This window comes from Coffea arabica, chromosome 8c (assembly GCF_036785885.1).
Source record: "Coffea arabica cultivar ET-39 chromosome 8c, Coffea Arabica ET-39 HiFi, whole genome shotgun sequence".
Lineage (NCBI taxonomy): Eukaryota > Viridiplantae > Streptophyta > Magnoliopsida > Gentianales > Rubiaceae > Coffea > Coffea arabica.
The window spans coordinates 41,114,781-41,142,546 of record NC_092325.1 but is presented as its reverse complement, the minus strand read 5'-3'; the positions used below and the strand labels follow the sequence as shown (position 1 = coordinate 41,142,546).

Below are 27,766 nucleotides of genomic sequence, written 5' to 3'. Positions count from 1 at the left end.
CTTCTATATAATACATACACTACCATTGCCTGCAACATGATAACCAATCTAAATTTACAGGTGAAATTCAAAATTTTGCATCTAATCATGATAATATATACTAATAAAATGTTGAATTTCGCTATAAAGTGTTAAAATCTTGGAAGGACCTGGAAATAACATTTGCCCCATTAGGACTCCAGCTTCCGCCTTTTCAATTGGGTATCTGCCTTGTGGTGAGCGTAAATTATGGAAAAACAAGGCTTTAGACTGTCTAAGGCTGATTGTGCGGAAATCCCCCATAACAATTACTAGTTTATGTACTAATAAATTCATCATCCCAAACAGGAGTAGTTGGACTTCTCAATATTCCTGTAGCACAGGCCAAACCATTCATCTGTTGGCATTTTTAAAGATTTAGTTTCAAATTGCTTTTCTTTTCTTTCTTTTTTTTTTTTAAAAAAAAAAAAAAAAAAAAAAACTCAAGTACGTAGGTAGGGTCTGCACTACGCACTCTGGTGCAGACCCCAATATTAATTCCTCCAAATTTGAAGTCATCCAACGCCGCGCGACTCCATCGACTCCCCTGTGACATTTCCAAGACCCGAATTAGGGAGACCTGTTCTCCATTAGCTTCAATCTGAAAAATTCGGTTTTGATTCCCGTAAGTTTCCAAGAAAGTAGGGAGATTCTTCACCCAGCTTACCAGCTTATTATTCCTACATATCTCAAAACCAAGGAAGATTCCCCAATTATCCAAGGTTAAATTACTCAGCATCTTCATCAAGCTTGTATCCGAAACATTTAGTTTTTGCGCCTAATTTCTTGTGGGTCCTGAAGATTTCTCCTTGGTTACATCTGGGTTTTGATTATTTTCTCTATTGGTTGCAATTCTCAAGAGGGTTGCTGGAACTTTATTGCCGTCACATGATATTAGGCCAACCGTGGCTATTGGCAATTTTGTATTTTTATCTGAAATTTGGCTATTCAGTTCCAAAGATTTGATTTTTAATCCGTTTTTGGACCTAGGGCTGTTCCCCTTAATGATGAATTTTGATATAGATCTATGGGGTTTATTTGTTTAATCGAGAACGTGTGGATTTAGTTGTAGTGGTGGGCTTTGATCAGTTCTCTTTGCCCTCTTGTCTGTTTGATGTATCTTGTTATTGCTGAAGAGGAGTTTGGGCTTGTGAACAAGCGGTGGTCGATTCCGGGTGTTCTCAGGCCATTGGCTTTGCCATTTGAGCAGCAAGTGTTCCCATTTTGTATCCCACTGGATAGATGGGATAAGGAGTTTTACAAGTTGCAGGGTGGATAATTAATCTTAGCCCTATTGGATTGGATTGGTTTTTTAACTTAGGAGAAGTGTTTGGTTTCTTGGATACTAGTTGAATTTTCAGATTGATTTTTTTTGAAGATGGGTTCCTCCCAAGGGTCTTCTTTATCCACAAATGTGGCAGGGTTTGTTGATGGATCTTCTGCCCGCAGACAAGTTTCATATGTGGATCATTTGCCCATCTATGTCAAGGAGCTGATTGCTGGAGGAGCTGCTGGTGCATTTTCTAAAACTGCAGTTGCTCCGCTGGAACGGACTAAAATTCTTTTGCAGGTGACTTGCTTTTGCTTTTGCATGGCTCCTGCTAAGAATTTTGATCTTTTAATCTTGAGACTTTTTTTTTTTTTTTTTTTTTTATATTCGAAGTTTCCCTTTCTAGTTTATTTTGTGTGTGTATCTCTGTATCAACTGATGTTTTCCTCGTTAGCAGTTTGCATTACATACTTTTTGTATGTTGTGGATCAGCTGAATGTATACTACTCCTAGCTCTATAATAATTGGGGATTAACCTTTCAAAATAACTTCATTGAATGCCATTTTCTTAACTAACTGGATTCCCTCATAAACAATGATTATCCTAGATGTCAAGTGCAGACGTTGAGCCTAGAGTTCCAGAATTTTATTTTTATCTTAGATAGGTATCCTTCTAAAGTCTCAAGAATTTGGTTCTTAGAATTGTTTCCCGAGATCTGGTCATTGGAGTTGGTCCAGTATCTTTCCAAGACATGTTTGGAAAATGATTTTTAAGCTTTGATTGCTTTTATTGAGATTCAATTAACCAGTTGCCATGACATTCCTATTGGTTCAATATGCAAATAATGATCATCTTGGCTGCTGTTATGGGGATAGCCATGAATCGAGCTGTTACTCATCATCTGTTGTTTCTGATTATGAAAGACAAATGTTCAATGTCTGTTTCACACTATCCATTGTAACCTAATTTAACATTTGCAAATTTAACTTCCTAACGTTGTTCCACCTACTGCACCCTCTATTCGAATATGCAGACAAGGACAGCAGGATTTCATTCTCTTGGCGTTTATCATTCTCTAAAGAAGCTAATGAAGCATGAAGGTGTGATGGGATTTTACAAGTAAGTTTGAGTCTTACCACTAAATGTTCTTTATATATCATCTCAAACTTTTCTGAGTTCTGACTGACTCACTCTTATTATCTCTTTTAGAGGAAATGGAGCTAGCGTCCTTCGAATTGTTCCATATGCTGCACTACATTTCATGACTTATGAGCAGTACCGGTCTTGGATATTGGATAACTGCTCTGTCTTTGGGACAGGGCCTGTTGTAGATCTTTTAGCAGGTTCAGCTGCTGGGGGAACAGCAGTTTTGTGTACCTATCCATTGGATTTTGCCCGTACCAAACTTGCTTATCAGGTATATAGTTTGGGAACCATTTCGGGACTTTTGTTTCTTCCACTGAGAATTTTATTTGGGTTTAGAATGTTATTACTAACTTTTCAGAGTTGATGTTGGTTGGTAGATGTTATACATGGCACTCTTAAGTGATGCTCCTACATATCTTGTTTTGCATTCTTGGCCTATGATATTATGATTTCATTCTTGTTACTTTTTGAAGAAATGGTTCCACAATGTGCTAGAATATCAGTATCATCGAGATGTACATTGTCCTTTCCTGATGTGGTGTGCCGAAAGGCTGTCTAAAATTGACCTTTAGTAAACAATGATGCCCGATGTTTTAAAGTTTTTGCACAACCGTATCAAACCACTGTGTACTCAGTAGTTAGTGATATTTATCCACATTTCCTTGAGAAAGGAGCACAAGTATTTGAGATTCTGTTTGTAAGTTGTATAGCACACTTTGCTTTTGTATCAAAGAGAATCAGCAAATGTGATCAGACACCTCTTTTTGGGCATAGAAATTCTGAGACTGCAAGTGTCAAATGCTTGAAAGTAGCATCCAAAAGAGATCAAATATGAATGATTCATTTATCTGTACAGATGGTTTAGTGGAACATGTGGACTGAAGACAGAAATAAGCAGTAATCAATTTTTCCAGTTGGCTGCCACCACTCTTTTGCATTAACCCTCAATGCTTCTAAATTTTTTATTTTCTTCTCCTGGACATGCTAAAGAAGTTTTGACATGGTTTATGCTGTGCTTCACCTGATGGTTATTATTCTTCTAAATTTTGTTTTTTCTTTTACCTGGTGGTTATTCTTTTTCTTCATCCTTTTTGCAGGTTGTTGATACAAGAACAACTTTGCAGAATGCTACAAGATATATTTATGAGCAACCTGCCTACACTGGCATAAGAAATGTGATAGAGAGTGTATATAAAGAAGGGGGAGTCCGTGCACTTTATAGGGGTGTAGGTAAATATCTGCTTTTCATGCTATTTCTTAACTTATGTCATATTCTTTGTTATTGTGTTGTAGTTGATTTTAGTTGTGCATTGCTAAAATGATACTGATTCTTGGCTGCACTTATGTTGCTTACTGTGGTTGCATTTTTTCCAAATGCCTAAAAGATTTGAATATATAGGGGTGTAGGCACGTCTACTTTTCATGCTTTATGCCACCTTCTTCTTTATTGTGTTTGGAATCAATTCTAGTTTTGCACTGTCAAAACATGATGGTGACTCTTTGTTGGAGTTATGTTGTTCATTGATGTTGCATTTGTACTAAGTTGATGGTTGGTTTCTACTAGAGGTGGCAAGATGGGTGATTTGGGCGGGTTTGGGTTGGGTAAAATGGGTAATGGGTATAAGTGAGTCAACCCATTTATATCCATTTAATTAGATGGGTATAAATGGGTAAGTCAAAAAATGAGTTGGGTAACCCAATTATCCATTTATAACCCATTTATTCTAAATTTTTACAAGCTCATATAAATTCATTTTGTAAACTAAATTATCAATTTATACCATTTTACACCTATCATTAATTTTAAATATTTACTTATTATGCCAAATAAGTCTAATTATCAATTTTTTTTCCATCCGCATGCCATGTCGCAAAATTACATATTATTTAATAATTGAACAATGAGAATCTAAAAATTTGGACTAAATAATATGAAAGTTAACAAAAAAATTTAATCCGAAACTTTGAACCCCTAGTATTTTTTCGTTTATAAATTTAAAATTTCATTTGAAAAGGTAAGAAAAGAAGCTAAAATTTGTCATAAATTGATGATGCTAAAAAATGATCAAATTAATAAATTACAAGGAAATAAAGCGATAAGATAAAACCAACAAATAAATATAATAAATAAAACAAAAATACTTAACATAAAAAATAGTTTGGGAAATACAAAAGGTTAGCCATTATCAAATATTTCAAAACTTGCACCATTTTATAGAAAGTAAATCGCGTAAATAATTGCTAAATTTTCAAAACTGCTCATCCTCCAGGGGCCCCTCTTTTTCTCCCTGAAATTCTTCACCAGACCCATCACTACTCAAGAAAATAATTGGGATACTTTTACAGATGTAGATTGCAATTTTCAAGAATTTGAGTCTTTTCCACCTGAAAAAACTCCAGCCAGCTCTTTTTCACCCCAGGAAATACAAAAGGTTTGGGAATGTAAGTTAAATGGGTTAAATGGGTTAGATGGGTTACCCAATTATACCCATTTAATAAATGGGTATAATTGGGTAACCCATTTATATCCATATATAAAAATTTAATGTACCCATATTCAATTATTAATGGGCGGGTATGGGTAAAATTAGTTAAATGGTTTTATTTGACACCTCTAGTTTCTACAACTATTTGTCTGGTTTGCTCTTTAGTTTGCTTAGCTTAATAGGTATTTGCTGTATGTTTGTATTGATCGTCATGTTGTAATTACTTTGAGCAGGTCCAACACTTGTTGGTATTCTTCCTTATGCTGGTTTAAAGTTTTACATCTATGAAGAACTTAAGAGACATATTCCTGAAGAACGCCAAACATCTATTATGATGCGGTTATCATGTGGAGCACTAGCTGGCTTACTTGGCCAGACTTTTACATATCCTTTAGATGTTGTAAGAAGACAAATGCAGGTAAGCTGCACGAACTTTGGTTGGGATATATTGTAGTTTCACTTTTTTTTTCTGTGTTTTCTTCCCTCTTCGATGTCATGTCTTGTAGCATACTGTAATTGGATTTTGAGCTGATTCTTGACAATCTTGTTTGAAAATTGCATTTTACATATAACCTTGATGCTATAACCAATCATTTTGATTGTTATTTTGTAATCGTATGTTTTTCCAACTTGAAGTGCCATTGACATTCTAATGTGGCAGAAATACATGGATGTGATTTTGTGCATTAAATATATGACTAGTCTTAGGAATATATGCTAATCATGGATTGGATTATCATGTCACTGTTTCAGGTTGAGCATCTCCAACCTTCATTGCAAGCTGGTGCACCGCACAAGAGCACGTTGGACAGGCTGTTAACTATCGCCCGTCATCAAGGTTGGAAGCAATTATTTGCTGGCCTCAGCATTAATTATATCAAGGTAAAATTTTAAAACTCCTAGACCTGGAATGGATCATTATGCCTGATGCATTCCAAACTAAATTGTTTTTGATGATAGTTAACAGATTCTATGGAAACCTTTTGGGACGAAATTCAGAACAGCCACTTCAAAGTTTCCTTTTAATTGAGACTAGTTGAAAATTAGGTGGGATATAAGCACTTCCAACATGCTGATGTGACTGGCTCTTTGATTTTGTTTCAGATTGTTCCCTCGGTGGCAATTGGTTTCACAATGTATGACATGATGAAGACCTGGCTTCATATACCTCCTCGGCAGAAATCAAAATCAATCTCCACTGCATAAACACACAGTTACATGCAACATTACAAAATGTTCCATTAGAATGTAATGCAGGATTTGTCTGACTCTCAGTCATATTATCATGTTAAATTCGGTGATCATGAATGACATTCAATTCCAACCTGAGAGTTCCATTAGGATTTGCTTGATTTAACTTACAGATTATTATGGCTTTCAAATCCCCAACCAACTGGCCTTTAATCTTTAGATTTTGTTAATAATTCTGTTAAGTGCACTTCACTCCTTGCACTATCAAAACATTTGTAGTTTATGTCCGGCGGGTGATAACACTGGAAGTTGATATGCTTGAAATTCTCTATACAGCAATAAGGAAAGTTTTTGTTCTGTTGTTGTCCATGCCTCTGACAGAATCAAGCTGGATGTTCTGTAAATACATTGAGACCAGGGCAGCTGATTTCAAGTCTCAGGTTAATTATTCATGCAATTCCTCAGGAAGAGAGGCACTTGGTTGCGCCTTTTAGGAGGATGGAATTGCCAAGGAGAATCACTGTGGTGATCATTTTGCGTGTCAAACTTTCCCTACCCTACAAGGGAAGGCCAAAAAACAAAAACCTCTTTCGACAAAATAATCATCTAATGAACTGTGCAGTAGCCAGGACATGGCGGAATCGTATGGATTAAGGATTCAAATGAAACTTAAATTCAACCCGACAATAGACGAGGTAACAATATAGCATCTTGTTTCCCAAATGCTGGTGCCTAACCTTTTCAACTTTCACAAGAACTCGAACATGTTGCACAATCGAAAATGATGAACAAAAAGGCAAAGGATTTTTAACCCCCTAATTCAGAACAGCCACTTCAAAACAATTTAGTTTGGATCTGAATTTTCAAAGGAACCTGAGTTTTAACCGGAGTTCCATTCCACATCTTTAAATCTTCGAGGGCAACAGCGTCTGGCAATAGGATTCGTATTCCTCAAACTAAACCAGTTGAGCGCAAGACTGATCAGATTACTTCGTGTTTATTAGCCAAAAAACCAGTAACTAGAAACAGTTGTATAAAATAAGGGGAAGACGGGAAATAAATTGAAGTTCCAACCAATCTGGTAGTTCTCATGGAAACTGAAATCAAAACATAGAACAACACGACATTTGCGTCTTCCCATGACACATCTAACAAGAGTGTGACTCCACGGCAAGAAAAAGGGCTACAACTCACTCAACACCTAAAATGTTAAAAAAAAGTTCAAAAACGATGAAAGACAAAATTATACTCCGCCCAGCTTTCATGCGCTTATCAATGATATAGTAGCTGATTTCAGCAGGTTTACAGCTTGTCCTCGAACTCTGAAAGTGGTGTGATCTGATCTTTCAAACCCTTCCTCTTTCTGATGTCAGTAACAAGCTGAGCAGCTTGCGATCCAGATTCTAATGGATCCGAGGACATCATATCCCAGTGATCAAAGACACACTGGGGGAATGCCTGTCCTGATGTAGCAGCTCTCAATGTACCTGAGAAACCAAATGACTCGACGACAGGAAGATAGGCCTTGATATTGTAAAGGGGTGTGCCTGGCCTCTGCATCTCCTCAAAGACGTGTCCACGCTTCTGGTTCAGAACACTGTAGATGCCACCGAGAGCTTGTTCGGGTGCTTGGATCTCCACAAGGTACACGGGTTCCAATAGTCGGGGCTTAGCAGTAAGTTGGGCAGCATAGATAACCCTCCTAGCAGTAGGAATAACCTGGCCACCACCTCTGTGGATGGCATCAGCATGCAGGACAACGTCACAAACCTCAAAGCAGATACCTCTCATGTTTTCTTCAGCCAATGCACCTTCTTTTGAAGCCCACTGGAAACCAGCAACAACAGAATCCTTAATTTCATTCAGGTACTGAACTCCCTTGCACATATCAACCACCATGTTGGGTCCAGTAGTCTCAGGACCAAAACACCAGATTTTCTTTGCAAGATCCTTGTCCCATCCAAACTCCTCTGACAAGATCTTAGAACGATTCTTTGGATCATCCCTTGGACCAATACGACCATCATCAATGGCCTCAGCGAGCCCCTCTTCCAGGGGCCTAGCTTCCATATAGAGACGGTTGTGCTTGTTAGGAGATTTGCTCATCACAGTGCGACAAGACTTCTCGAGAACTGTCTCACGGAAAGACACCACTGGATCAGACTTAATAATCTCAGCACCGCCCATAAAATCGTCTTGCAAATCCTTTAAGCAAATTTCAAGGTGCAGTTCTCCAGCACCAGCAATGATGTGCTCTCCAGATTCCTCAATCGTACAGACAACCATAGGGTCAGACTTTGCCAGACGTTTCAAACCTTCAACAAGCTTGGGGAGGTCAGATGCAACCTTGCACTGCACAGCAACACGCACAACAGGGGAGACAGAGAACTTCATTGCTCTAATTGGATGAGCATCAACTTCCTTTTCATTGGTCAAGGTTGCATTCTTGGTGATGAATTGATCCAAACCAACCATAGCAACTGTGTTACCACATGGCACATCCTCAACTGTTTCCTGCTTCTTACCCATCCAAATAACTGTTCTTTGGACATTCTTAACATACAAGTCCTTTTTCTCTCCAGGAACATAGTTGGGACCCATGATTCTAACCTTCATGCCAGTGGCAATTTTTCCAGAAAACACACGGCCAAAAGCAAAGAATCTACCTTTGTCAGATGCTGGAATCATCTTGGATACATAGACCATAAGAGGTCCCTCGGGATCACAGTTCCTGACGGCATTAGCATATTGATCATCAAGCGGACCCTCGTACAAGTTTTCAACACGGTACCTCTGAGCCTTGGCAGGAGATGGAAGATGGTAGATCATCATTTCAAGTAGGGCACTACTTGCTGGAAGCCATGTCTGCATGACACGCTTCATGAGTGCCTTTCCCATCAACTCTTTTTCATCAGACTTCATCGTTACTCCAAGCTTTGACAACATTGGCCACAGCTTGTCCTTCTGATCATTCATGCAAGTGCTGATGATCTGCTTGATGGGCTCATAACAGAACTGAACAAAACCACGCTTGCATGTAGGTGAGCCAGTGTTCTTGCTGGTCCATTTCTTGGTAGCAGGGTCAAAAAAATTCTCACCCCACAGTCTTTCCATCATCTTAGACTCATCAACACCAAACTTGGAGGCATACATTTTGGCGAAGTTACTAAGGGTGAAAGCCCAGCCATGTAAACCAGCAGAGAAAGCAACGGTACCTTTCTCTGGGTAAACCTGGACATCACCAAGGAGAGGATCTTCATATGTGGCCATGATAACGTTGGCATTCTCAATAACCTTCTGAAATGTTTGGTAAGCCTCCTCCCCCTCAACCTGGAGCTCAAGGAAACACCTGTCCATTTTGTTGACAGTTAAGACAGGCCGAATCCTTTCTCCCAGAGCCTGTCGAAGGACAGTTTCTGTTTGGACACACACACCCTCGATACAATCAACCACCACCAATGCACCATCAGTAATACGAAGGGCAGCAGTCACCTCAGATGAGAAATCAACATGCCCAGGGGAATCAATAAGATTAATAAGATACTCATTTCCCTGCCGCTCCCCTTTGTAGGCCTTTAAAGCTTCATCAGTCATCTCATAATAAAGTGAGATACCAGTGGACTTGATTGTAATACCACGCTCAGCTTCATCTGCTCTTGTATCCGTCATTCGAACATCTCCAGCAACTTCTTGAGCAATGATACCAGCAGCAGCCACAAGAGAATCAGTAAGAGTGGACTTCCCTGTGAGATGTCAACATGAGTTAGAAAGAAACTTCCACAGAATCAAAACAAATCTTATAAGTGAAATTAAAAACAGAAGCAGAAGTAAAAACAGAAATGAAGATGAAACTAAAAAAAATAGTAGCAATTTTAACAAGCAAGACATACGAGATGATAATATATAAGCTGTGTCATGAGGAAAATTCTAATAGTTGAAATGCAATTATAGTAACATACGCCATTTTCATGATTGTTGTTTAGAATAAATGCATTAGGATGAGAAAATACAGACAAATGATGGCATAAAAACCATTTCTTTTCATCTTTTCTTTACTTAATGAAGGATTAACTAATCCACTTTCAAATCAATTCTTATGACTTTCTTATCCACATAAGGGTTATGATCGGGTTCTCCCAAAAGAATAATGGACAGTCCTACTTACCATGATCAACATGTGCAATAACAGACATATTACGGATATTGTGCTTGTAGTCCATAATCCTTCGAAGCTCTTCTGCTGTGAACTTCACCTGCAAATGCGCCATAAAATTAACCATCAGTAAGAAACATCTAGCAACAATTGATGTTACTCAAGCAGGACAGAGGAAAAACTGACTTACCATCTTGATAGGCTTTCAGATATTAACCGCAAAAGAGGATTGGATAAAAATAATTCACAGAACCTGCTCATCAAGAAAGTCAGAAAATGAGGAGAGACGAGAAAGCATCATGATAACAAATAGAAACATTCGTCAAAGTTCTCCAGGACACAGTAAATACTTAATTCCCTAACGCTAGATTATGCAATGAGACTGTCATATGTTGCGGAATTCAAAAAATATCCTTTCCATCTTCAGCAACAATAAAAATGAAAACACACTCCTGCATATGCTCTCATATAAAAAAAAGACTGAATCCATATCTATTGCTCCCTCACACCCTACTAATAACCTACTAATAAAGCTGAACCCATATCTGTTGCTCCCTCACACCCTACTAATAAAGCTTGTGCACGGAGAAAAGACTTCCGCACAAAAAGATGCAATTTTTTTTCCAAAAAGAGCAATTATTAGATAAAATGGATCCAAGAAAACTTCTTTTCCAACAGGGGTAACAACAAACTATATCGCCCTTTCAAACAAAAAGAACAAACAGACTTAAAACAACAGAATATGGCATAAAATCCAGAAAAAGATTTTCCAAGCACAAAAATAAACTGAAACAAAAAAATCCAGATCAGCAACAGCTACTATTAAAATCACAGACAGGAAAATTTCTTCCCATAAATGAAAGATTCTTTTATCGATGACCCCGCGCAGAAACTCCAGAATAGTAATACGAATAAAGCAAGCATCTATTCACTCATCGTTTCTGGTTTGCTTAGACACAACAAAAAAAAAACAGCAAACTGAACAGTTTCCATCCTTCAAAGAAACAATTTTTCCGAGAACCCAGATTGGATCTAGATCTAAATAAGCTAATCAACGAGTCAAAATACAAAAAAAAAGCTCAAAAAACAACAAACCCAGATGGAAAAAGTAAGACTTTATACCAGATAGATGCCAAAAACAACAACAGCCCAGATCAAAAATCAACAAATCAATCAAACAAGGCAACTAACTCTATGCAAAATCTAGCTATGTTACAGCAAAATAAAAGGGGGTCGCGGGCATATTACCGAGAAAAGGAAAAAAAGATGGAGAGAAGGAGGCGGCGATGTTAGAGGAGGAGGTAAGGCACACAGTGACCTTACGAGCTGCAGCCGCAGAGATAGAAGGATAGTGTGGGAGAATGGTTCTATTTTAGGGGTTTGCGATTATATATACTGTGGATTTGATGTCAGCCACGGCGTCTGCAAATTAAGCCCATCAAAGGCCCATTACTGTTCCTACTAGTTTTAATGGCTCACATAATAGTGTTTTGTAAACCAGGCCTATTTGTACAAATTCCACATCATCGGTGGGTTTACAGATAGTCCAGATATGGCTGGTGGTGGTGGGTTGATCCGCGACAACAATCTGTGGTGTCGTCGCGGATCAGTAATTCAATATTGGTTGCCCTTTGGGTTTTGTGATCAAACAATTCGATCTTGTTAGGGCAACTAGCAGCGACGCAATGGGCTGCTTGTAGCAGGGTATCGTGGCTTAAAGCATGTTGAAATCGAAACTAATTCCCTAACTCAGTATTTATCTAGTTCACCATGGTGGAACCACTCAGCTACGCTTTAATATTTTGTGAATGATTTGATGATTGCTTAGTTGTGATCGAGGAAAGGAGTGTAAATGAACAAAGTAAAACTCGAGCTCTATGGTACTTGAGCTGGACTCGAGCCAAAATATTCGAGCTCTTAAAACTTGAGCTCGATCTCGATTTAGTTTTTATTTGCTCGAAATTGAAATTGGGTTCAATCAAACTTAATGGAGTTCGATCGTCTTGAAGCACTACAAATATATATTTCATATAATTTTAGACAAAGAATATGATGGACATTTAACTCTCTATATTGTTGTCAATTTATGATCCCACAAAAAATTATTCATTTGTTTAAATATTAGATAAAACTAAAGATGCAAAAAAAAAAAAAATCTAGAGATAATTTATTGACAAAATTGTTGAAAGTTAATTAAAGGGAGGCATTTGATTAGGGCAATTAGTTATCTGATTTATATGAGGGATTAATCTTGTTAGTTGATTACCTTTTTTATCCAATTGAATATAGATGTAATAGTTCTCTTATTTATGTGTTTTTGTATTTAGAAAATATAGTGATCTGCTGATTTCTCTCTTTTTTAATGTAATTTGTGTGAGTAATTTTTAATAATAAATCAAAGATCAAGAATTTCACCTCTTTACTTATTATGGGCCAATGATAAATTTCACCAGCAGTACTTTACAATATTAAAATTTGACCCCACTTACCACGTGATTTTGGCTCAGCCCCTGGTCCCGTCCTCGCTCGCCTTTAAGTTTAAGTGGCCCCTATAATGTTCAACTCCGCCCGTACCGTCTTCTAATCAGTGGGGTGTCTATATTTTTTCCGCCCTTTGTTCCCAGTGAATCTGATTACACTTGACGAACTTCCTGAGTCTCAAGTATAAGGCTGAGTTTGAACTTGTCCAGCTATTCAAACTGCTAGAATTCAGCTTAAATTTGATCAACGTGAGTTCAAACTTAGGATTGATCAAGGAAGCTTGCGAATAACTTGTTTAAACTGTGACTTTTTTTGTAAGCCTAACTAAGAAATGTAGGCTGAATCATTTTTCAAGGGGAGGTAACTCTTGTGTAGGATTTACTCTCCTTGCAGATTCTCTCCGTATTAGGGATGATAGTGAGTCGAACCAAGCTCGAACATTGATGTACTCAAGCTTGAGCTTGAACTGTATTATCCAAACTCAAGGTTGAGCTTTGTGAACCGTCGATTTTGAGATGCAATTTATCCCGTAAAATATAGGAAGCTCAATTTGAGTTTGAGCTCGCTCGAGATGCAAATTGAGATTGAACTTGTGCTCGAGTTCAAATGGTAAGATATATAATTTTTCTAAAAACATAGGTCATCAGGTAATCTAACAATTATGAAAAATAATGCACATATATACATGGATACACACACGTGTCTGTGTGTGGTGAAGTTCGAAAAGTTCAATGAGCTTTCGAACAAAATACCTAAATGCTCGAGTTTGATTCTTTAATCCTATTTGAGTAGTTTGAACTCGAGTCAAGCTTTAACCCCCTTGTGAATAACTGCTCGTTTACCACCCTTTGTCCAGATGCTGACTATCAACTCTTGGTAGCTAATTATATTCTTTGACTCAACAACATTATTTTTTTAAAAAAAATTATTTACATGCATAAGTGCATTGGATGGTTTTCCTTGATACTAAATTAAAGAAAATCAAAGCAAATGGAACTTGGAAATTGATGTTTCTTAGAATAAATGAAAATCCTAGATCATAAATTGATTCTAAAACCAATTATATATACTGCATAATCTTTAAATGTGATCCTCATCATTAACTTTAATTCTATAAATGTTTATACAATTTCAGCCATGTTGCTTTTTCATGCATTCTCCGGATACTAAATTATTCTTATTCCATGGCAAGAATGAAGTTCACTATCCAATTTCATTCTATTTTAGTTTCTTTTTTTTTTTTTTGGGAGAACATCTTTTGAGATAATTTACTCTATTTTAACCAAAATATCAATGCAATGCTAGTAAAATTCACCAGAATGTATATTAAATAAATAAATTCATAATATTAGTGAAGAGAAATGATTAGGATATCATTTGTTCGTGATATATACAATTCTTAAGTGAAAATGACAATACCTTAAACTAGTGGAAATTTGTTAAAAAATTTTCTTGAGTAGAAAATGTCAATTCAATAAAACTTATAAGCGAGAGGAATTTGTTTCTTCATTAATGTCAACATCTAAATAAATTTCCAATTCTACTTGGATTGGAGAGTTTCCTGCCAACCAGTGAAGTCTATGTTAACAAACTCAAAAATAACCCCAAAAGCATTATTACCCCAAAAACATTAATTATAAACAAGTTCAAAGATACCTAATAAATAAATAAAAACCAACACCCTCTTTTCCCTTCTACCCACCACCTCCCAACAGCCGCCACACGTCACCACCGCCACCTCCTTGCCTCCCTCCTTTTTGCAGTGTCGTCACCCCCTCAAAAATACCTATAGGAAAGCTTTTGAAAAACACTCGTAAAAACACCTAATCTATATGGAGCTACCACATCCACACATAGATCCCTTATCCGGGATTACTCGATTTTAAAGGAGAAAAAAAAAATGAGTTGTATCAATAATGTAGCGCTAAATAAAATAGTTTTGTACGAGTTAATAAACGAAGTGAAAATCAAAGATCACCGACTTAGTCTTTTGTTGCCAAAAGTCAATGGTCAGGACTCATCAGAGTTTTCCAGAGTGCCGTTTGAAACAGGGAATCGGAGGACGGCAGTCGGACGGCAGCAGATGTGGACTTGTATGAAGCTTACTGCTACTTATCTAATCCACCAATCATTTTAACGTGGTTGTCGACAACAGAGCAAGCAAATTCATCCATACCATGTTGTTAAACAAGCCATTTCTTTCAACGCAAATGGTCAATGAAGTTCATCAATTATCACTAGTAATGAAGCCACAATTGGAATTTGGACAAGGATGTTTTCCCTGTGCGAAAGGGCACCGGTCGTGCTAGTACTTGAGAGAGTTGGTTCAATGGTCCGTGGCCTCGTTCATGTTCAGGAACTCGCAGTAAATGCTTGCAACGTGCAATTTGAGGAAGGGATAAAGGTTTCTGACTATTTCATTGGTTTTCCTTTAAATTTTCAAAATTAAGCTAACCTCTCTTAAAATTTATTATCTTGTAATATCTACATCCAACTAGCAATTAAAATGTGATATTAGAAGAGAGAAAATAATATAATTTCACAATTGTCCCTCCTCTACTAAATTATTTAATTAATCCAATACCCACCCAAACATTAATTAAAAAAAAATACCATAATTTGCTGTTTATTATCAGAGATTAAATCACATATGATATAAAAAAGAGTACATCATTCTATATATTTTATTTGATTTAAGATCTAAATTACTCTTTTTAATTATAAACTAATTATCAAACATGATCAACAACAAATAATCACAAAAAAAAAAATCTATAACCAAAATATTACAAAATGTGAATTTTAATACCATAAAAAATTCAACAACTAATCTTACTTAATACGTTGACAAGAATATTTATAATGTTAAAGTTCGTTCACTGTAATAATTTGGTTGCAAATTTTTTGATTATTTAGTGTTGATTATGTTTGACAATGAGCATGTAGTTGAAAAGACTAATTTGGATATTATATTAAATAAAAAATATAAAATGATATATTATTTTTTGATACTATATGTGATTTGATTGCTAATGATAAACAACAAATTTTAGTGCTTTTCTTTAATGTGTGGGTTAGGATTAAATTAATTAAATAATGCAGTGAATTAGGGGCAATAATGGAATCATATTATTTTCTCTCTTCTAATATCACTTTTTAATTATCGACTGGGCATAAATGTTACAATATAATTAACTTCATGGGAGGTTAATGTAATTTTTAAAATTTAGAGGAAGGCTAGTGAAATAGTCAAAAATTTTAGGGAAGGTTTCTGAAATTATCCCTTCGCGGAATTAATAGCTTTACAACTCCTTCTGCAGGTTAACGTTTTTGTAGATACATTAATCAATACAAGTGATACAAAATAAAATGTTTCTAAAAATAGCTGAAGAACGACAAATGGAAATCCCACATCAGCAATCCATGGACTAAACGCTATCTAGTGAATTAAAACTCGAATTGAAAGATTTAGGAAGCGAGAATTGCAAATCCGCAGACAACAATACACAGTATCGAGATGTTTGGATCGCATTTTCTGAAATAATTTTTGGCCAAAAAAAATGCTATAATGAATGTTCCCGAAAAACTGATAAATATTTTCCCAAAAAATGGCAATCCATACAAGCTGTAAACTTTTCCTCCTCACAATGCTCACAATTGCCTGGAAACTGTTGCAAAAGTTGCTTCAAATATGTTCTTGCGAACTGAACTTAGAGGAGGAAAAGATTTCACAAAGAAAATACGTAACATACTAAAATTGATTTTAACTTGCAGAAGGAAAAAAAAAGGGGAACAGGAATTGTAGCTAAAACAGCCACAGCATCAGCAAAGAGCAAACGACCAGGTCACGATTCAGAAAAGTTGAAACGGAGCTCTTGATCCCCATAAGGGTCAAAAGGGTCCCAAAAAAGATGATCTGTTCGTCATAAGGCCACTAGTTTTATTTTAATCTGAGGGTGGGGCGAGCTCTTTTGGCTGTATGATTTGCACAGCAGTATTCTTTAACCAGTGAAAAGTAAAAACACGAGGCTCAATTGGCGTGTTTCTTGAAGCCTTCCTGTGAACTTCAGTGAAAGCCCAGTAGACCCCTTCCCATCTCACGACCTTTTTCTTTACGTGTTCAATTGATTTGCTACTTGCTATAGTTTACTTTGACGGCTTTGATCATTCAAAAAAGTGGGCTGCACTGCATAAGTACATGTATATAAGCTGGTAAATTGAAGCGTCGAAACCATGCATTAAGTTGCTGAGGGGCTCTGTGACTTTGAAGCTCGCTAAAGAAGAGAAAGAGGAGCCAGGAATAGAGAAGCTATAGGCTGAATCTTTGTATTTCAAGGTTTGCATTATAATTCTTCTGAGCTGTTTTGGTTTCTTGATTGTGTTTCCCTTGTTGATTTCATTAGTCAGTGGTACCAAAAATGCCTGTGCTTGTTGAGGATAAGTAGGAATCAGGGTATACAATTGCTTTGTTGAAATCTCGCACCTTTGTCTCTTTAGTCCAAGATTTCTTGCTGGAGATTACTGCCTGCAATTAACTACTTTCTGTTTTTATGTAAGAAAACTCGTGCTGTTATACGAAGGTTTCCCTTGTGTGCTTTTCTTTAAGAGGAAGGACGCTAGGGTGTTCCGGAAAGGAACAGTCACAGCTCATTTTTGTCTAATTTTAGCATATAAGCTGTACTTCCCTAGTTTACATGTAAATATTCTTTTCAGTAATTATTAGACCGAGCAAGTTGAATAAACTCAGCACGGGGGAAAAAACCAAGCAACAATACATTTTACGGATACCTTAAGGAAAAAAAATCTTGAAGTCCTAATATTTGATCTTTCAGCAGTTCATTAACATTTTTTTTTTTGGAGAATTGGCGAGCTTAACATGTGTTTTTAACTCTTATTGAACAGGGTTCGGTTTGTTTCGAGGCATAACAGATGGGACTTTGTCTTTCAATAATTTTGTCAGCTTGGAATGAGATACTGGAACACAAGATATTCGGTTTATTTAACAAAGCAGAAACAGTTGTGAGATCTGTGAGCTTTGGGAGAAGAGAAGGAGAACTGGTCTTCAGAACATTTAGCTTTAAGAAAAAAGAATTAGAAACTATTCACAAGTTTGATGAGTCAAAAGTAAGCCCGAGGGTTGATACACAAAAGCTGAAGACTGTTGGTCCAACGAAGGATTTAGTTGTCGATAAGGAATCCAGGAATTCGCTGTGTAGAGATAATGATCAAGAAGCTGTTAATAAGTCTAAGCTTGAAGTTCTGATTCCAGCGCCCGTTGTGGTATCTTCTCCACGACCTATTACTAAGCTTGATGATGCAGCAACTAAGCTTCAGAAAGTCTATAAAAGTTACCGCACAAGAAGGAATCTTGCAGATTGTGCAGTTGTTGCTGAAGAACTCTGGTCAGCTCTTCATTATTAATTTGTTGTGAAATAACTAATCATTTTCTGCTTATGTTTATTGGTTTCTCATATGTTTCTTGAATGCTTTAGGTGGAAGGCCTTGGATTTTGCAACTCTAGAGCGAAATTCCGTATCATTCTTTGACATTACCAAACATGAAACTGCTGTCGCACGGTGGGCACGTGGCAGGACAAAGGCTGCCAAGGTATGCTATAACAATTAGGCACATTAAGCTATTGCTAACTTCTAAGGCTGACATTAAAGCCATTGCACTCTACTGATGAACATGCTTACAGGTAGGAAAAGGTTTACTAAAGGATGAAAAAGCTCAGAAGTTAGCTCTACAGCATTGGCTTGAAGCTGTAAGATCATAACTTCTTTTAGAACTTTCCTCTATTTTGTGCGTCCTTCGTAAACAATGTTCATGTTGATCAAATTAGGATATAGGATTTTAAAGCATAACCACGGGTGCATTGATGTTCTCTGAAGATCTAATAGGGGATGCTTGTCCTCGCCTATATCTTTTTCTTAGTTGAAATCCCAAGGAACAGAGATGAGAACAGTGCATGAGATGGCTAATCAAACTGCATGCCCTTGCATTCTTATTGAAAAGTGATGGCATCTAAACGGTTAATATCTGATACTTGTTGATAAAAATTCATGCAAGCAAACTTGTGAGTGTTATTGTAATCAAAGGACACAATTTTGGAGTGTCTTGAGTTCTGGCTAGTACGAGTTGAAACTTGAAACAGGGTGAAAGAATTGATTGAAATTGCATCATATACATGCGGTTCCTTACTGATCAGACTATCAAATATGCTAAAGAACTTTACACTGAACAAGTGGAAATTGTACAATACTGATGCATTTCCCTTCTTGGTTTTGCAGATTGATCCCCGGCATAGGTACGGACACAACTTGCACTTCTATTATGATGCATGGTCTGAAAGCAGAAGCTCTCAACCCTTTTTCTACTGGTAAGACTACCATGACGAAACTGCCTCTTTGTGCACAAGTTCTTGATATCTTCCGATAGTGGTTTCCTGTGTTCTTAAGATCTCCAATTTTCTTGAAGGTTGGACGTTGGTGGTGGCAAAGAACTGAATCTTCCAAGCTGTCCAAGAGTTAACATGCAACGCCAATTTATTAAATATCTTGGACCTGTAAGCTTTTTTTCCTCTTCTTTTTCAGGCAACACACATCTCCTTTGCTGCAATTATGAATACTTCACTAGATGTACCAAATATGTGCACGTAACAAACATACTAAATGGTATCACTGATGCATATGCAAGAATTAGGTTTTAAAACTCTTCATGTATTTGTACTAACAGAAAGAGAGGGAAGCCTATGAAGTAATTGTGGAGGATGGGAAGTTAGCGTACAAGCAAACTGGCATGCTTCTGGATACAAATGACCGTTCAAAGTGGATTTTTGTTCTCAGCACATCAAGGTCCCTATACGTAGGACAGAAGCAGAAGGGTGCTTTTCAACATTCCAGTTTTCTATCTGGAGGAGCTACAACAGCAGCGGGTAGACTCGTTGCTCATGATGGGATTCTTGAAGTATGCATTCTTTTAGGCGCATGAAAAAGATACACATTGTTACATACACATTGCATTGCCTTTATTTAAGCTTTAATTTTTCTCATTTTCTTCAGGCAATATGGCCATACAGTGGTCACTATCTTCCAACAGAAGACAATTTCAAGGAATTCATAAGCTTTCTTGAGGAGCACCATGTAGACTTGAGCAATGTCAAGGTAATCACTCTGCAATATATTTTACCTTGCATCAATGTTTGCTAATGAGCGAATTTGGTCAGAAACATAGTTTCATCAATTTGCATCTGTTTTTGATTGTCCAACTTCAATTGCAATTGTCAAATCTACATCAACAACCACATGCTGGTCTAATTCGTTCTGCTAATTAACGTTCAAGTTGCTGCTAGACAAAATGACTCATCGTCCAATTTGTACCGCAGCGCTACACAGTTGATGATGCTAGGACCTCATTTCAAGAGGTTGATGAGGAATCCAAATCTAAGAAAGAGAAGTTACAAGATCTTTCCACAACTGCAACAGCTATGGATGCAATTGCTACCGATTCTGATGGTCCCTGCAATGAAGTTTCCCTTACACCTGCGTGTCAAGAAAATATCCAGGCTCCAAAGATACCAAGTATTAAAGAACCCAAATTTGACTTGGCCAAGCGTTTATCTTGCAAGTGGTCCAGTGGTGTTGGTCCACGAATTGGTTGTGTTCGAGACTATCCGACGCACCTTCAATTTCAGGCACTGGAGAAGGTAAATCTATCGCCTAGGACTGGGCTGGAAAAGTCCAAGAGTTGCATTCCCATTCCTTCCCCGCGACCAAGTCCCAAAGTTCGCATGTCACCGAGGCTCTCATACATGGGACTTCCTAGCCCAAGGGTGTCTGTTCCTTCTGCTAGTTAAATACTGCATTGCCATCCCAGCAGAGGAACGACTTACACTATCACCTGGAGGGTACAAGGCCGCTCCTGGCAGCCCTTGCAAAATTCTCAACTGTTTCATTTTATTTATTTTTTTCATTTGAGTTCTCAAAAGGGAGCCTTAATTGTTTCATTCTTTTATTCTTGTTGTACATGAAGTGGACTTCAAGAGTCTGCAAAGATGAAGACGTTGTGGCACTTTTTTATGCCCTCAGTCAACAGTTCTTTTTAGCTCAGTGAATTGAAAGAGGACTAGCTTAGAGAGATGACTTTATTCTTGAATTCTTATTGTATTTGAAACAGCCTTAATTTTGTAGTTTGTGAAGCAAATTGCAACAACTACCTCGTTGAAAGATTGCCTTTAGTCCGTCTTTCCCTCTCTGTTATCCAAAATTTAAGACTACATATTGTTAATAGGGTCTTATGATTTTTCATTCCATCACAAACTTGTACTGAGGACGCAGACCATTTTGTTTTTATAATCCACAAATATTCGCATCCGTTTTACGGTCTACGATTTGTCCGGTTAGAGTTGAATCTAGCCCCTTGTGGGGAAGCTTGAGGACACGACCTTGAGGACCAGGAGAATTGGTCCCGAAAATTTAAAGCATCCGACACAGAACCCCATCAATCTGCAGACAAGAAATGGCCTCAAATCTCCATCAACTTGCGCACGAAAGTGCATGAAATTTTTCTAAAATCTGTGTGTTTGTGCAGCATTTTGTTGGCATGTTCGGATTTCAAGGTAACTGCGTGTAGTATATCCGGAATTAGTGTGTGTATTTGTTAGCTATAAATCGTCTTTTTGACAGTAGAATGGAGACGTCAATTTGTCGGTCAAACATCGAATATTTAGGTGGCAGGAGAGTTAGTTGGTAGAGCAAACTCTGAGATAATTAATTATTTTGTTCCCCGGCGCGAATTAGGCTTCTGTATTCCCCTCCCCGCACTCCCAATAGGCTTCGGTCCGTCTTGAGATGTTTCTGCATTAAGCTCCTAAACGGCTAGCATTCCAACAACTCTATGCCAGTTGCCACTCCAAGCTCCACAAGGCCAAAGGTTTCAATTGACAAATTGAATACAGTGCCAAAGGAAAGAACTCAGACTGATCCTACACTTTGGCTTTCTTCTCCATGTGTAGAAATGGGCTATCCCTTTAATATGTTCAAACAATTAGGGGAAACAACAATTACATCACCACAGTAATTCGTGCATTTTCTGGCATGCAAACATATTTTTCTCCTTATCACTGTGTCAACTAATTAGAATGACACAAATTTGATGATTTCTTGCAAGATGACGAGGGGAAAAAATGATGAAAAGTTACTAGTTTTTATTTTACTAAATAAATGTGAACGGAATTTACATGCATTCAAAAATTTTTGTTTAATACTACTTGCATGCGTAGAATGGTTCAAGAATCATGATGGGTCTTTTTTTTTTTTTGCCAGTTTACCCAGTCAGAGATCGTGCAAGAATTGATTTCCATGACAAGAAGAGAGATTATTGTGTTTTGTTTTGGAGTAAAAATAAAATAAGAATCCAAAATCAATTCAGGGTCAGGGCACCAACCTGTTTCACTTTCAAAATTCAAAGAAGAAAAAAATTTTATAAACCCATGCGATGCATTTGAAACTAGAAAGAGGACCGCAGCAGACCACAATGGGACGAAAAGGTAGAGGCCAAATGAAGAAGTTAGAATGGTAGAGTTGAGTACAGGAACTCTCACTGAAGTTGTTGTGATCTCGGTTTCATTGCCCGACAATTTTTGTATTTGGCAAATTTTCAAAGATCACAGTAGGGATTTTTACACTTTTTAGTGTTCGATCGACTAATCATTTTGCTTCTTCTTCAACTGCATTGGACCGCACTGAAAATAAAGGCCAAAAAACAGAAGGCAAGACACAAAAAGGAGTGTTCTTCTTTGTTGTTTTTTTTCCCTTGTAGTAGTAGTTTATTTTTCAAGACTTCCTTGTCCCTTGGACAAATAAACTGTTCTCCAATTTACCAAGTAAATAAAAGAATTCATTCTTTGCAGTCTGCCATTTTTGAACCTTGATATTTTCTCATATTCTCTTTCACACTTTCCAGTTAGTAAGCATTTTCTGTGTCCAATTTTATGCAATATACACTTGAAAATTTTGAGACGGCACTAATTTGAGTTTAATGTACTTCCCTATCTTTTTCCGAAAGGAAACAGACAATAATGTAGAACATCAATGGCCGGCAATTGTGTTTGGATTGCATTTTTCATGATTTTTCATGAAAAAATTACTGTAGCGATTTGATGTATGTGAGGGAAAAATGTAATAGAAAAATGTGATTACGGAAAACGACGTAATTTTTTTGACGGAAAACAGCAATCCAAACAAGGTGGACATATCTATGCAGTTATTTTTGTTTTACCATCATGATTTTCATGTGAAATTACTAATCCTTCCCCTTCTCACTTTAGCATAGCCCATGGGTGAAAGGAAACCGAAAATAATGGGGAAGTAGAAGGAAAACAAGAAGAAGAAAAAAAATATATGTTCTTGGTTGACCACTGTTTTTTTTTTTTGAAAAAGAAAAAAGAAGTAAACCCGTGATATGATGCCCTTTCAATCTACTGGAGGAAAATTAAAAACAAAATGCAGTTTCGTCTTGGTTATATAAAAATATGAAATGGTATACTTTCTTTGTGGAATAAAAATGGAAAATTATTCAAAACATCAATTATATTTCATTAAATAAATCTTTTCGTCTTTCACTTTTGAAACGATAACTTTACGTCCTTTATAAAATTAAATTGATAAATTTTGATCCTAATAGTGATTTTTGACCATCTTTTATCTTGAATTTATCATGTGACTCACATACGACCATTTTTTTAAAATTTAAAAAGTTAGAACATATTTGTAATTAAATAAATGATCTGATCCATATTTATTTTTAAACCTAAATAGTATGATCTAATTTGAATGATATTTATTTTTTCCCTAAAAGTGGGGTCTGACTTAATCCATAATTATTTTGACCGTGACCATTAAAACGGTAGGATCTAACCTTTTTGTATATAAAGAATGACTACATGCAGGTCACATAGTGAAATCAAACTAAAAAGTGATTGAAAACTTAGGTTAAGACCAAATTTTGTTGACTTGAATATGTAAGGGATGTAAAGTTAATATTTTAAAAGTGAATGATAAAAAAAAATTCATTTAGTGACATGCGAGAGATATTTTGAAGAACTTTTCCAAATAAAAATGTTAATAAACATTATACGTGAGAGATGTGAGAGCAATTTATGCTAATTTTCTAAAGTTTTTGCAAGAAAGAGTTTGATTTAATTTGTGTGGATTCCAAAGTTGTGATTTTGGAGTGAAGATGATTTGAAATTTTTTTGAATAATTTTGGTAATACTTTTTGTGATGTAATGTTTAAGAGATAAGAAAAAGCTAATTAAAAAAATAATTTAACAAGTATTTATCATGAAACAAGAAATTTTTTCCAAAAATAAGGAAAAATTCCTTCTTATTATTCCCAAAACCACATTTTTTAACTCACATCAAACACCTTATTGTGTTACAGTACACGAAGGAAAAAAAATTTCGAATAATGTTCAATCCAAACGTCTCACTGGTCATTTCCGGTTAATTATGGACTCTTTCAACCGTTTTCTTTGAAAGTCTATAACTCCATTCCATCATCACTTCATTTTTCTTGAAAACTTTAACCATGATTTTGGAAAATGAGAAACCTTTTGCAAGATCAGGTTGACCACCCCAGAAAGATAAATGTTCCCCCATAAAATCCAAATCAAATTTAAGCTCGGTGACCATTTGATCCGAAAGTGGGGTGTTTTCGGATGGAAAGATGGATAAAATTAAAACGGCAGCAGAGATATCTTCACCGCACTGACTTTAGAGATTCTTTGTCTGCATGTCTTTGGTGTTATTTTTCAGCTTTCCACAAAGTTTCGTGCCTTTTTAGGCTGCCCTGTCTGCAGGGTCAATGGACAACACAGAGTCGTATTTCCAGCAGCATTCAAGCCCATTCTTGTCATTTCCTCGTACATTTCGAGCGGGAACAATGTCCTCGGATCCTCCTAGGGTCCTGGAGTGGTGTCCGTTGTTTTCTTTGAATTTCAAATATCAAAACCCAACGGCTCATTGGACAATGCGACAGAGAAACTCTCTGCCCACACCACCCACCACGACCACCACCACCACCACCAGGACCAATAGCTGTACTTCCCCATCCCACTCCCCTCCTCAACACACAAAACACACATGCCACTCACCCACGAAAACACGCAGCAATTTATTTATGCCCTATTAAATCTCTGCCTATATCTCTCTCTGCCTGATTGTGGGCTTGTCTGTTTTTTTTTTTTTCAGTTACATAAATGCCCTCTTTTTTTCTTCTTAAAATTTCTCTTCTTAGCTAAAAATTTAGCTTTAGCTGCTTTGCTTTAATCTGGTGGGAAGCTGCTATTTCTTCATCCTTTGCGTCGTCCCTTTTCTTATACTTTTTCCTTTATCTGAGGGAAGATTGATCTTTGAGCTGAAATCTGGTAGATCAAGAGCTTAGCCCAGATGGGTGCTTCAGGAAAATGGGTAAAAGCTTTAATAGGATTCAAGAAACCAGAAAAAGATGACTATGTAAGCTCAAATTTTTGAAAAAGATTCAATTTTGCTTTCTGCTTTTAGCTCGAAGGATTTCACATAACTTTGATCTTTTTTCTGTATATGTGCTGTGAGTTGGTCTTGAATGTCTTTTGCTTGCTTTTTGCATGGGCTTTTTATGTAGGAAAAGTTGGGGGGAAAAGGCAAGAAATGGAGGCTATGGAGGAGTTCATCAGGGGATCTGGGTGGGTCCTCATCATGGAAAGGATTCAAAGGGCATCGTAGGAACAGTGGTGGATCAGAAGCCTCGGATTCTTCGTCAGTGAATAATGATGCTTTCACAGCTGCTGTAGCTACTGTTGTTAGAGCTCCTCCAAAAGATTTCAGGGTTGTTAGGCAAGAATGGGCTGCAATCAGAATCCAAACTGCCTTTCGTGGATTTTTGGTAATCCATCTCTCTCTCCCTCTCTCTGATTTTGCCTATCTAGCAGCGGTGGTCGCAAGATGAAAAAAAATGCAGCAATTTAATCTTAGGCATTCCTTGAACTCTGCTAACGTTTCCTATCATTTTAATTGGTTAATTATGGCCTGTTATCTGTTTTATCAAGTGCCTGTAATAATATTTGTGTGGGTTATTGATAAGAGGTTGTAGAAGTTTATCCAACTTAATACATATACATTATGTGTTAGTCGTATGAACTTGTATGCATTAATTCATTCGAGTGGCCATGTCTTGATTCAAAGCAGTAGATGAGGATATAAGTTGAATTCATCTAATTTGGTGTCGGATCTGAAAGTGGTGTTGAATTATGATTTTAGGCAAGGAGAGCCTTGAGGGCCTTGAAAGGACTGGTGAGGCTCCAAGCTTTAGTCCGTGGCCGGCAGGTGAGAAAGCAAGCTGCTGTAACCCTTAGGTGCATGCAGGCCCTGGTCAGGGTACAGGCACGGGTTAGGGCTCGCCGTGTAAGAATGTCCATAGAGGGACAGGCTGTGCAGAAAATACTAGATGAGCATCGCAGCAAAGCTGATCGCTTGAAACAAGCAGAGGTAGATTTCCCTTATTGCTGTTATTTGAGTATATCTGGTGATGCCTCTTTTATTACTTTGGGGTGTTTATGTAATTTAATTTAATTAACTGAAGTAGTTTTCTGATTCTTTGTGAATTTCAGGACGGATGGTGCGATAGTAGGGGAACACTAGAAGAGGTTAAGACAAAGATACAAATGAGGCAAGAGGGATTGTTCAAGAGAGAGAGAACACTTGCTTACTCTATTGCCCAGAAGGTGCTTACAGTTTCAAATATTACTTCGTAATTTGTTTAATCTGCCTAACAAGGAGGAAAATGGATAATCCTTCGACTTTCCTTGCAGTGCAAATTTAGCCAAAATTTTGATTCCCGAACATATGTCTCGGTCCCCTCCCTTAAAAGTCATGAACTTGACAAGAATAGCTGGGGATGGAGTTGGTTGGAACGTTGGATGGCAGCAAAACCATGGGAAAACAGACTGATGGAAGAAGCCAACAACGATATTGCTGAAAAGACTCCACATTCAAAGACCTGTTTGGATTCTTCCAAGGGTAACAACAGATCAAGGTCATCTGAACCTGGCTCAGTGAAGGTAAAGAGGAACAATGTCACTACTAGGGTTTCAGCAAAACCTCCTTTAGTTGGATTAGCTACTCGCTCATCCTCGAGCCCGAGTTCTGAATTTAGATACGATGAGAGCTCAGCTTCATCTTCAATATGCACATCAACAACCCCTATATCTGGAACTACTCCTTTGACGTCAGACAGGACAGAGGACAGGAATAACAGTAGGCCTAGCTACATGAACCTGACTGAATCAACTAAAGCTAAACGGAGAAATCAAAGGATTCTAAGGCAGTCCATGGATGAATTTCAATTTCTCAAGAAATCATCAGCATTCTCCAATGGTGATTCCAAAAGCAGCAATGGGTCTGATCCATCTTCAGTCCACTTTTCTAGGCCTCTGTGCCTGCCTACTAGGATGGAGAAATTCTCAATGAACTTGACAGAAAGGGATAGTTGCTTTTATCAGTAGGGGAAGGGAAGGCTAAGGTTCTTCAACCATCAGGGATAATTGCTTTTATCAGTAGGATGGGAAGGCTAAGGATCTTCAACCATCAAATTTGTTGCAAGTAGTTTACAACAGCTTGTTGTTATATATCCAAATGCTCTAATTTTTTTTTCTGATGTGCCAAAACCCCTTGTTGAAGTACTAGGACGTGTGTGATCTTTGGTTCTTGATATCATGTAAGTTGTGATTTTGGAGACGATAACTTCGTTATGGCACTCAGTTGTTCAGAACAATTGATGATCTCATGCGGATGATTGCATTTGAGATGAGTTTCGGTTTAGCTAATACATATCTAATGACTGGTTAGTGGTTCTTTGGCTGTTATTCCTTAGTTGAAACCTTGCCCCTTCCAAAACCACAAAAAGAGAGAAGCATAAAAAAAAGGGTAGTATCACTCTTTTTTTGTTATTGCTGATCGGCAGTCGTGCTTGTATGGCAATCA

General features: G+C 37.2%; 4 protein-coding genes across 4 annotated transcripts; 3 read left to right on the top strand and 1 right to left on the bottom strand.

Moving 5' to 3' along the window:
• Nucleotides 1–539: 539 nt before the first annotated feature.
• On the top strand, nt 540–6,247 carry LOC113705372 (mitochondrial carrier protein CoAc1-like). The gene is made up of 7 exons (XM_027227211.2): nt 540–1,588; nt 2,323–2,408; nt 2,499–2,706; nt 3,533–3,665; nt 5,155–5,339; nt 5,675–5,803; nt 6,026–6,247. Exons 1-7 carry the CDS (start codon nt 1,397–1,399, stop codon nt 6,125–6,127), a joined length of 1,035 nt encoding a protein of 344 aa, XP_027083012.1. The 5' UTR covers nt 540–1,396; the 3' UTR covers nt 6,128–6,247.
• A 904-nt stretch (nt 6,248–7,151) lies between these two features.
• LOC113706793 (elongation factor 2) lies at nt 7,152–11,630 on the bottom strand. The gene is made up of 4 exons (XM_027228799.2): nt 11,514–11,630; nt 10,456–10,518; nt 10,278–10,365; nt 7,152–9,855 (listed from the first exon to the last, which is right to left on the bottom strand). The coding sequence occupies exons 2-4, from the start codon at nt 10,456–10,458 to the stop codon at nt 7,415–7,417; spliced, it is 2,532 nt and encodes an 843-aa protein (XP_027084600.1). The 5' UTR covers nt 10,459–10,518; nt 11,514–11,630; the 3' UTR covers nt 7,152–7,414.
• Nucleotides 11,631–16,574: 4,944 nt separating this feature from the next.
• On the top strand, nt 16,575–20,989 carry LOC113706879 (IQ domain-containing protein IQM1-like). The gene is made up of 9 exons (XM_072063836.1): nt 16,575–17,082; nt 17,649–18,148; nt 18,239–18,353; nt 18,445–18,510; nt 19,037–19,125; nt 19,224–19,311; nt 19,482–19,712; nt 19,808–19,909; nt 20,131–20,989. The coding sequence occupies exons 2-9, from the start codon at nt 17,676–17,678 to the stop codon at nt 20,599–20,601; spliced, it is 1,635 nt and encodes a 544-aa protein (XP_071919937.1). The 5' UTR covers nt 16,575–17,082; nt 17,649–17,675; the 3' UTR covers nt 20,602–20,989.
• A 3,806-nt stretch (nt 20,990–24,795) lies between these two features.
• Nucleotides 24,796–27,613, top strand: LOC113706878 (protein IQ-DOMAIN 6-like). The gene is made up of 5 exons (XM_027228916.2): nt 24,796–25,261; nt 25,410–25,670; nt 26,045–26,272; nt 26,395–26,508; nt 26,596–27,613. Exons 1-5 carry the CDS (start codon nt 25,196–25,198, stop codon nt 27,286–27,288), a joined length of 1,362 nt encoding a protein of 453 aa, XP_027084717.2. The 5' UTR covers nt 24,796–25,195; the 3' UTR covers nt 27,289–27,613.
• The last annotated feature ends 153 nt before the right edge of the window (nt 27,614–27,766 follow it).